The sequence below is a fragment of the Diuraphis noxia genome, unplaced genomic scaffold (assembly GCF_037042655.1).
Source record: "Diuraphis noxia isolate RWA-SAM2 unplaced genomic scaffold, SU_Dnox_SAM2 contig0005, whole genome shotgun sequence".
Lineage (NCBI taxonomy): Eukaryota > Metazoa > Arthropoda > Insecta > Hemiptera > Aphididae > Diuraphis > Diuraphis noxia.
In genome coordinates this window covers 14,655,092-14,667,377 of record NW_028301715.1, presented here as the reverse complement: position 1 = coordinate 14,667,377, position 12,286 = coordinate 14,655,092, and the positions used below count along the sequence as shown (strand labels likewise).

The 12,286-nt window shown below is 34.5% G+C and overlaps 1 protein-coding gene across 1 annotated transcript in view; it reads left to right on the top strand.

The window, feature by feature from the left end:
* Window positions 1-12,286, top strand: part of Shrm (shroom) — a 180,115-nt gene that overhangs the window by 50,492 nt on the left and 117,337 nt on the right. Inside the window, exon 2 of the mRNA XM_089228381.1 lies at window positions 6,331-6,651. Within this exon, the coding sequence (XP_089084507.1) occupies window positions 6,331-6,651 (321 nt within the window). The remainder of the gene's footprint in view (window positions 1-6,330; window positions 6,652-12,286) is intronic.

Sequence of the window (12,286 nt, the reverse complement as noted above, 5' to 3'; positions counted from 1 at the left end):
ATTGAGTTTTTATTATTAGTTTTCAACCTTAAGAATGCATATTATCAGACCGCACTGTGTTTCAGTATATATATTTTAAACAATTTACAGTTCTTTTTATTTTTACATCGAGGTAAAATACCAGAATCGACATACTATGCAACGAAGGACCAATAGACCATATGGTCCATATGTATAGCTTATCGACGCCTTATAGCGTCGCATGAAATCGATATCGAACAATATAACCGAATATAATCATCTATCGTACGCTGCATTTTCATTTTACTCGAATACACAATATAAACACAATATATTTGACGCGTGATAGCTCGAAGTTGAAGGGGAATAATAAAAATATCGCTCCGAGATAATAATATTTAATCATTCATCAACTTTGTGTAGTAGGTATATGGATCATACAAATCCACCATAAGGGATTTAGAAAAAAGAAAGGTTAAATACGTTTGTTTGAAAATTTTATTAATTTATGTAATCTCCAGTCTATCAAAATTTTCGAATTTGTTAACATTTTCCAATAACTATAGCAGTTAGGTCCTTTATGTTACATTTATTATTTTATAATATTTTGAAGTGCCACCTAAATGATTCACTGCACTGAAAAAGGTCGGTTCTCGTTCGAAAAAATGACTTTGTAACACCCCGAAACGCTGCTGCAGAGCTAAACACCATAATAATCTATATTATGTTATAATAAATATATAAATGATAATAATATAATATCGTTCATGGCTATGTAAACGTCTTAAATGACAAAAATCCGGATTTAAATAAATTCGTTTTTTTTTTAAACAAATGCGCGATGTTGCACTACCGCTAGGTACTTGTCGAATCATCCTCTATAATAATATAATTTTACATATTTTGAGGCCTGCCTCGGGCCCACGTATAACTATACGGTAGTCACTCCATCGAGTATTATATATTATTGTATATATAGGTACAATCGTAATATCGTGTAGTGCATCATCCTCCCTACCGCACCACCCATCGTTGTCGCAGACCTCTCACCGCCACCGATACTTCCACTGCAGCTGGTGTGTATGTATTGGGCGGCAGTTGCAACGGTTGCCGCGGATGACCTTGTCAAGGCCCAAAGTGCGTTGACCACACGTTTACACCTGACGACCGTAATGATGATGGACGACGGATAGCACAATACCTACCCATAATCTACCACCATTCCACGCCCATCCGAAACGTCGTAGAAAGTATGTTGTGCGTGCAGTGTGCGAGCACGCGCGTAATATACGTATACGTTATAAGTATATAAGAACCGAGGCAAAAAAAAACACGAAAACTTTGAAAAAAATCTGCTGCTGTCGCTGCAGTTATTTCTGAGCCACGATGACCGAAAACGACACACACGCGCGACTTGCGATATCCTCACCTATATACATATATATATATATATATATATATTATATATGATTATTGTTCGTATTATACATATACACACACACACACACACTAAGGCTTGATGCGTATGCTCATTAGTCATTACCCGTACGACAAATACCCGTTGTATTAGGTACTATATACATGTATATTATTATTGTATTTTTATGTACTGTAATTTAAGTATATCAGTGGCGCACCGGAAGTGAAGGACTCCTGCAGTAGGGTCCTGACCCCCACCCTCGGATCCCTTGTGATTATTTTGCCAACAAAAATGATGTTCTAATTTATATTTATATAAGCTAGCATATCGAGCATATCGTTTTCATGACGGAAATACTGCAGAAACGTATATACAACAATGGCCAAAAAATGCTGCATAACACATAATATTATGTGCAACGCGATGCATTTTCAGTCTTTTTCTTCGTTCAGCATGTCGTGAGGTGGAGGTATTCAAACTGTGCGTCGCGAAAATTTGCATAGGGAGCCGCGTCAAAACACCAAAAACGGACATCATACCTAGGTCTTGTAAAATTATTATAAATATTATTTACAATCATTATGGAAATGAAAATGACACACCTCACGGCGCGGCAACTTAAATTTCTATCTCTAAGTACTAAAGTCACTGTTATTAACGTTGCTCTATAGATGGGATAATAACAAGCGTTCGATGGGGGTAGTAAAAGCAAAAGCTTTGTAAAAGACGAGTAGACGTTTGAGCGTTTCATAATAGCGTTTCCTAACACCTAATTTATATATGACATATTATGTCATGGTGGATTTTTTAAACGGAGAGCCCACCATAAAATACTGCCGTGTACGATGTGTACTGCATCCAGAATATAATACGTTTAAACTTAAAGTATACGATTAAACGTTACATTATTTATTTGTATAGACGCTTTGATTTGCATCTGATAGATTATAGAAATAGGGGGAGGGGTTGATGGGGGCCCCTTAATGTCATATAGTATATTTTAAAAATTTGGGCAGCACTGTGTATATACCTATTACCTATGTGTTTTTTAGCTGTATATGGTCTCATTATATTATATAATTCATGTCTGTGATGATGCATACGCGTCCTTCAAACCGTCTTGATTTTTGTGTCCGTCTGCAGCAGTCACAGTTCAACTTGTAGTATTTCAAATTCGATGATATCAAATGTTTCAACAACACCTCTGCATGGTAAATGTTGAATCAAACGATCGCAGCATGTTATACGCCGTCACGTCAGAACCCATACGGTCACATATATAAATATTCATATACGCATTCATAACGTCGTCCGCAGACCACACGCACACGGCGAAATATAATAATATTGATATGCAGCAAAAGTAGGTGGAAGTCGTGGCTGCACATTATTATGTGGTATACATTATATATGATGGTATTTGGCGATGGTGGTTACAGAAGTATTATATTTTATGTTCGAAAAAAATTATAATACCTATATATTGGTCGAATAGCACGTGGGAAACTATATACAATATACGATACATATATATATATATATATATATATATATATTATTATTGCGCACGCATGTAGACCGCATGTAAACCTATATAAGACTTGCATATTGCACTATAAATATTAATATGACAATATTATTCCAAATGGTATATTTTACGATAAATCTCCGATGTCTAATAAATTTTCCGCGACTCGTGATTTTTTTTTCTCTTTCCATAATGGCAAACGTCCCGCGACCAATCCGATGTCCATTAAATCAACGCGCAGTAGTATTGGAAACGAATGACCGACTTTCGGCGTGGCGCGCAGACATAAAGGAAACACGGAGAGACTGCGCGTGCTACTCCTGCGGGTGTATAGATTTGTAGGAGAATGAGAAGTGTGTGTGTGTGAGAGAGAGACTAGAGAGAGATAGATAGATAGATAGAGAGAGAGAGAGAGAGAGAGAGAGAGAGAGAGAGAGAGAGAGAGAGAGAGAGAGAGAGAGAGAGTGAGAGAGAGTGAGAATGGGAATGGGAATGAGAATGAGAAAGATATAGTGAGCTATAGAAGGTCGGATTATTGAGTTATATATTATTACACAAATACCCATGTTGCAAAAAAAAATATTATTGTGTGTACAATATATATAATGACAATAATGTTATAATGTATCGAACGGCGAAGGTTGCAGTGGAAAATTACGGGCGCCCAAAAAATAAAAAGAGAGAGAGAGGACAAAAAAATTACTATTCAATATCTTCACAAGATTTTCGTTTGACAATCGAACGCGGAATATATATATATATATATATATATATATATATATATATATTATAATATTATATATATATATATATATATATGTCGTGTCCTAGTTACGCATATTGACTATATTATGTAAATCCGCATTGTCGACGAGTCGCTCGTAATTATGATTACACGGAGTTGTGATTGTCCATTATCTTACAAAAATCTCTGCGATTCGAAAACCATACGGGTTTGTGCGACAACGTCCAAAATGGCGGTACGATTAAAACATTATTGCTGTGTTATCGTATCCCGAAATAAAATATAATGGGCTCATCTTACGAAACGCAATATCACAATAGGTTTACCTACCTACACGACTATTATTGATGTATTATTATTTTGTCTACACGAGAATACGCGCGATTTGTTCGTATAGACGTCGTTGTACGTTCGCATGTGTATACGATACACTTATATATAGATGCATTTCCGAGCAATTAAAACACTGAAAGATTAAAAAAAACGAACATACCCAAAATGTATACATAACATTATTATATTGTAATATATTGCACACAAACGTATTATAGTTGAGAAACAAAGTAATATACGAATGTCCCGCGTAGCTATATATTTATAGTTGTACTGTATATGATTCGTTTTTAACCGGGGTGGAGGTTAGGGATAATACGTCATTACAATAAAATTATTATTATTATTATTATATACCATGACCGTCCATTCGACTGTATATAATAATAATAATTTGTACGCGATATTTGCGACTATTAAAAATAAATTACTATCCCCGCGCGCGCACACACACACAAGACACAACTATACATATACGGTATAATGTGTAAGCTACGGACTTGACTAATTTCTCAATAATATCGCATATTATAATATAGACTCCGCAGAAAGATTTTTTGTATATTGCACTGCGTATTGATTGTAATTCGTGTTTTTGCAATCCGACGTCACGATCGTGAATTTTATACACATTTGCTGCGATGAAACTGCAATGACCGTTCAATACTTTTACTATACAAATAATTATGATAGAATATACTTTTACAAACTATTTAAATGGATCACCATCAAAATAGTGTCCATTGGCCTTAACACTTCGCTCTCCAAACGGTCTTCTCACTTTTTGAAACACCTTTGAATTTCGTCCATATAATAGCCTATTTAACTCTCGTGTCGTGTTATGAATGATTTCGTTAACGTCTCCGAATCTGTGGTCAGATTTGGCGCCCAGACTAGTAAACAAGTACCTACTGCGCGACCGCATATTATGTGCTCTCGAGGGACAGACATTTGTTTTTCTTATCAAATTTCGCTGCAGATTTTATACGAGAGTCGTACCCCACTACGGGGATTATTCGATTAATATTGTTAATATGGTTTGTTTTGACGAAAAATCGATCAAAGTGAAAATCTTCTATATTTTATAAACCAAGAGATTTCGCCGAATCACTTTTTCGTACTTCCGATACTGCGTAGCGCCGGTAATAATATAACGGTCCAGATATATAATTAATCTATATTCTATAGGGTAATAAAGTATGAAACAGACTGATTAGCAGTGTGTTAATAGTCGTTACCTACGTTGTATCCATTGTGTTTATGTATAGTTAATTTTGAAGTTATATATTATCAATAGTAGTCCATATATATAGTGTATATAGCGTATAGATATACTATACTGAGTATACTGCACTATGCACGTACTAAAGATGTGTTAAAAACTTTAAAAGAGCATTGTGTATATAAGGGAAAAAGCGTGCAAGTGATAATATCGTATTATTTTTTATTATATTATATGATATGCAATAGCACGTCGGTAACTTAATATTGTATGGGTATTATCATAATATACTATACTCGTCCTCGTGTTTAATTCGAATGAACAGCCTATATATAATACTGAATCATGTATACGCATGGTTGCTGCAGCGACTGTATCGAGATTCGAGGCCCGCAGCGTCGTATATAAGACGTATAATAATATACGAAATTAAGTATTGCCTTTACATATATATATATATATATATATATATACGTTCGCACAACATAATATTGTAATAGCTTGCGAACGCATTTCGTATACTGCACAACATAAAGAATTCCGTCGGGCCCTCTATATACATATTATATAAAGCATGCACTCATTTTTACGTATATATATAACATTGTATCTTTAAATAAACTATATTTAATATATAATATCTATTTTGCGTGTTCTATATAATACATAGTATTATTATACGTGTAGAGTATGTATTGTAAGTGTATAATATAATAACGGTCGGTACTCTAATTATTTAATCACAAGTATTATCAATCCGCGAGACCTCGAGCCGTATCGAGAAATATCTAGGTAGGTAGGTACTAATTATATATTATATACGTCCAGTGCGCATGTTCAGATGCGTGCGTTACCTGCTATTTAATATATCATATATGTATATAAATAAAAAATAAAAAAAAAAAATAAAACTAAACTATGCACATTGTACGATTTATAAAATATGAGACGCATTGTGTCAGAACGACTTAATATAATAGTTATACACACAAAAATATCAAAGTTCGCTTTATTTTACACTTTAAAAACGACTTACACCTATTTTCTTCTATCGAACTATTATACAGCATATGTATATATAGACTCCGATTCTAAAAGAGTGCGTTTCGATTGATTTCCAGAGAGGATTCAAATGTCGGCGTCGGCGGTGGAGGCGGTGCCGGTGCGTTTACTCGCTGGCTTCGCGAGTTCAGACGTGAGACTTACAAGGTGAACACGGCCGGAAATGCATCCGGCGGCGGTGCCGGTGGTGGAGGGACTTACCACAGTACGGCGCCCGAAGATGGCAGGCGAAGGCACTCGTTCAACGCGCACGACAAGAGCGCTCATCATAGGGCGGACCAGAGACTGCAACTGCAGGGCGGCGGCGGATCGCACGTCTCGCCGGCATCCAAGACGCAGGCTTGCAGGCGAGCAAACAGCACGGTCGCGCCAAAGTCCAGGTAAGCGGACACTTTTGATTACCCTGCACATTAGATAAATATATAAAATATATGAACGCTGTCAATATGTAGCGTTTGATTATACAAATGGATCAATGGTCTATTATTATATGATGGAAATAATTAACTGCTGCACTATATTGTTTTAATATAGTTTAAAAAAAAATTTTTAAAAAAACACACTTTTCCATAAAAACATTTAAAAAAATATTTTAAAAATGGCACTAAAAAGACAAAAATAATTCTCTGTACTTAAAAATAATGAAAAATTTAAAAGTGTGTGGTGCTCTTACACTTCTCATATATTCCCAGTCACTATCTTATAAACATGATTGAACAAAGAAGTGTATGTGAGACTTTCCTTGGCTTTTAAATTTTTCATCAGTAAATTTTTCATTATTTTGCTCTTACACTGGACATATACTACCAGTCACTATCTTATAAACAGGATTGAACAAAGAAGTGTATGTGAGACTTAGCTCGGCTTTTAATGTTTTGTATGATGCACCACACACTTTTAAATTTTTCATCAATCAATTTTTCATTATTTTTAAGTACAGAGAATTATTTTTAAAATATTTTTTAAAATGTTTTTATGGAAAAGTGTGTTTTTAAAATTTTTATTTTTTATTTTCTACTTTTTAGTTGAAAGTAAATATTTTTATTAAACGTTTAAGAAATATGTTTGTGAAACAAAAAGAATCAAACTACTGGTGATTATGATTTATTTATAAATAAATAAGTTTATGTGGTCGTTAAGTGACAAGACATTTATTTTGTTTACCACAACCAATTGAAATTTTTTTATATCAACAATTTCATTATGAGACCATTATGTGTATTATACATTTTGTTATTTGACAGTACTTATAATTTATTGTCCGTCATTTACAATTGCTTCCGAGATATTGGGACGATGTTGTCTCATTCTGTCGATTTCATCCAAAGCGTCAACGTTACAGAATGTCTTGCCCGTTATTTTTGAAGCGTCCAATTCTTCGATACGTAGTCCATCGAGGCTACGAACTCTACTAATGATGACGTACGCTTGACCTTGTACGAATAGTTTCTGTCCCAAGTAAACGACAGCATAATCGACTGTGGTGCCCTGCATTTTATGGGCTGTTGAAGCCCATGATAATATTAAAGGCAGCATACGGTGCTCGGCAGTTCCGTAACTGAATTTTGCTGGAAACTGTATTGATTTTGGCTTGATCAGGTGGATCCCATCCACGCCAAAATGCACCAATACGTCCGGTATGTCCTGCTTGTAAATCTGACCTCTGCAGTAGCCACCAGCCCATTTCAGTTCCGTTACAATACCTATTGCTCCATTGACCAAGCCTTTTTGTACATCGTTATTAGATCGCAGCATCACTTTTGCTCCCATGAATATTACCAGCTCTCTCGGCAATCCTCCTGTCTTGTTGATGTCATCCGATATGACGGTGTCGATTGAATTATTTAGGGGCCTTGTGGCATCGACCAAAGAATCTTGAGCTCGAATGGTAAACATTTTGACATTTTTTTCTCGAAAGTATTGTAGTACTTTATTATTGTGGGTCTCCACTTGCTTATTGGTCGGGTAAATGCGCATTGCCTTCTCTACAGAGAATTCCCCGTCCGTCTCTGTACTAACCCGACTCATCAACACGGACATGTGAATTGTCGTTAGCTCTCCAATTCGCAGCGCATTGAGGACGTCAATGAAAATTGTATCACCTTGCTGCCTCATATTTTGCGTCAGCTCAATCAAAGTGAATAATTCCCACAAATGTGTTGCCGGTATCATGTGTCTGGGCTGACGGTAAACTGGTTGTCCCTTCACTGGCGGTATCTGCATCAGATCGCCAAACAGCAATACATTAACATAATTCCTCCGAACATTTCCTCGGGATTTGATTTGATTTGACGATCAGCGGCGATTTGGTAGCATAACACTGTGCGTACCGGCGATGATACTCGGTGGCGTAAATGCGGACGACCGTTCGCTACTGTGTGAGGTTCATTGGTTTCAACAATACAGTCGTAAGCTGTATCACTGCAGAAGCACACAGTGGAAACGGGGGTTTTACGGTCAAATCGAGCGCGCAAGATTTGATAACAGACGGACGTGAAAGCGAACTTAAGAAAAGTGTTAAAAACGATGTATTTTATCATAATTATTGATAATTGGTTATCATAACAATAATTCTAGGCGCGAAAAAAGAAATTTTAATATTTAGATTATAATAATAATACATAATGCAATTATCACAGAATTCGTTGATTCCGTTATTATACACATTACACACAATTTATTATTACTTCAGCGTCATCTTACTGCGTTTTTCTTTGAAAATATTTGTACATTGCTATATAATATAATAGAATACCTTTCCATCTACAATATTGTTCTCACATCATAAGTGTGCGATGACTATCTTATATAATTATTAACAATATTATTCTATTCTTGAAACTCTGAAGTTTAAACATTATGTTTACGTACATCTGTTATCTGGGGCAAATGAAAAAAAAAATAAAGTGAAGTATATGTATCAATTTTCAAAAATATACATTTTTTTTATTATTAATTTTGAATAATAAAACAAATTATTGAATGCAGACTGTGGTGTTAGGCGCGTCATCATAAAGTTTAAACAAACGGTCACTTGCGGTTACATTGATGTATAAATTCCTGTATAGTAATATAGTAGCCACGTCGTCGCTTATATAGGTATGATTATAATAAACACATATCGTAAATCCTCGCAGGATGCACGTCACTTCACCACGCCCATCCTGTACATCACATCTTTAAAAGTCGATCCCGATTATAGTTTGATATATGAGATTTTGTAAATTCATCTCCCCGATCGTTACGGTTCTTACCTCGAGGACAGTTGTTGTGGTGTCTACGTGTTTTTGAAGATATATTGTTATGCGCGTGGTATTAATATTTTAACTCGATCTTCGCCAAACAAATAAGTCATATATATTGCCACTCCTGCAGCCGCTCGATATGCGCATATATTTAATAAATATATATATATATATATATATATACATACAAAATACCATAAATACTATATACACACTAATATCTAGTATTACATGCACTACACACATATTATATTATACATATATTGCATTATTGCAATATATGTAGTGTTATTATTATATCAACGCCGTCACTCGTCAGCGTACAATAATAATATTAGTATAATAATATATATATATATTATAATAATACAATCGAAATAATATGCACCGCGAAAACGGTAACGGTCTCGTAGAGGTGTGATGACCCAAAAAAATAAAAAAATAAAATAGTAATAATAAAATAAAAATGAACGTTCGTGAGATCTTCGTCGTGACCGGATCATCCGGTGCCACGTTACCCCTACACACACAAACTCATTTACATTATACGTTCGCATACTGCTCGTAGTGCTCGTACCGATAAATTATATTATATAGTTTAAGTACACGCAAAAACAATAAACTAGGTTGGGAGCGTTATGGCCTTGAGCCAATGAGAAATCTAATAAGGGCTGCAACTGATTGATGTGAACGATTAGTTAACCGGAACAATCAATTGTCCGCGGCGTGTCACGCGTACTTCCCTGCGATACTTATAATGCGAAGGCGTATTATTTGCAGAGCAAAAAAAAATTTGTACATAATATTGTAATCACAATTATTATTGTCCAATAATTGTCTGACGTCCTCTTCGTTCGTTCCGGCCGAATACACTTTGCGGATGTACGTCCCGACTGTTAATATTTATAGTCGATGTGTAATCCAGTTTAAAATTCAGACCCGACGTTCCGCAAATCCCGTGATAATAAGAAAAGCAATCGCATTTACATACCAGTTGTCACGTCTTCTATACCAGTGCGTCTTGTATAATAAATTATCATTCTCTTAATATGAGACACGCGCGACGTGTGTATATTAAATATATCATATATATTTTATAATATTGAAAGTATAATTATACTTTTATTCAATTATGATGTACCTATATTAAATTAATAATTTTGACGACGGCGGGTTGAGCTTATTTTTACAGTTTTCACCTTCTAGCAGCGATCTTGATTATTTCCGTACCTATATGTTTTTGTACCTGGAAAAATATCTGTTAATTTATTCATCGACATTTTTTTTTTTATTATTTCTTAATAATTATTATCTCTATCTATAGATATCTACATTATTTCGTCTAAGCATATATTCAATTGACAACAATTATTATTTAACACCAACAATCGAGGACGGTATTTTTAAATATTTTTAAATATTTTTAATCCCTTGACATATCTGAACTATAGGTACGTATTTGAACTCTATAGTTTAATAATATCATGTACTTTGTGATGAAATGTGATATTTAACGACCGAAACAGAACAACGTCACTTCTTAGATCTAAAGCATTTAAATCCCAACGCTTGAAGGTCGAGGTCATTTACCACGCATCCGGTTATACAGGGATTGAAAAGAAAATCATAATATATTCATACGAGTTCATTCGTTCAGGCGGTTAGTCACCATAATGGGTTGGGTGAACAAAAAACACAAACATACACCGTTAAACGGATCTTCCGGAAACACACCCCCAGCCGCTGCCTTCTTGTACGCCCGCCTCTAGAAAGAATATTATAGGTATATAAAAAAGTAAAAATTCAAATCCGAGAGTGATAACTTATTTAGAATCACAGCAGGCGCCTATATTTGAATGATATCCGACAAAATGTGTTTATTTGACGTGTTGGCGTGTATTATATACATATATTGTCATACTACATGTTGTATTAAAATGTATATTACGGGAATATAAAAATAAAAAATTAACTATATAATATATTATGCTATAAATTAAACCAAAAAATGTTGACAAATTTTTAATGACAATGAAGATATAGCCATATCAAATGAAACATATTAATCGTAAAATATAGTATAACAATAGAACAGTACCATAGCCCATAGGATATAACCTTCTGAAATGTATTTGTACTTAAGCAATAAATTATCGTGTCCAATTTACACGGTATATGAATGTAAAAAATCGAAAGAAAAAAATGTGGAAATATTGAATAACAACTACGTACTTTCAAAGATAACGTCGCGTCGTTACGATTGAGAAAAAAAAATACGTTTATTTCTTTAACCGCACGGGAGCTCTGGTGCGGATTTGTTGAAATGAAATAAATAAATCTACGTTTAGTATAGAACACGAGCGACAGGTGGTGGCGACGGGGAGGTGACGTTAAATATATTTTATATTGTCAATTAGACACTGGTGCAACAGTGGCCATAATATTATACATTTTATACTGTACATATATAATAATATTATAATTATTAATATTATTGCTGCGTCAAAAGACTACCGCGGAATATGATAAATATATAATATGAGTGATTAAGTATAGACTCTCGTCATCCGACCACGTCGAATGAAAGATGATCGTATATTATAATATTATTATTAATAATAATTTAGGCAATAATAATATACAAGCGGAAATCGTTCTGTTCGAGGAACAAAAGAACAACAACGAAAATAGTTATACATATATATACGTACACTTTTACAGTATGAGTGTCAGAGTTTCTATATATATATAATAATATTGTACGTGTATA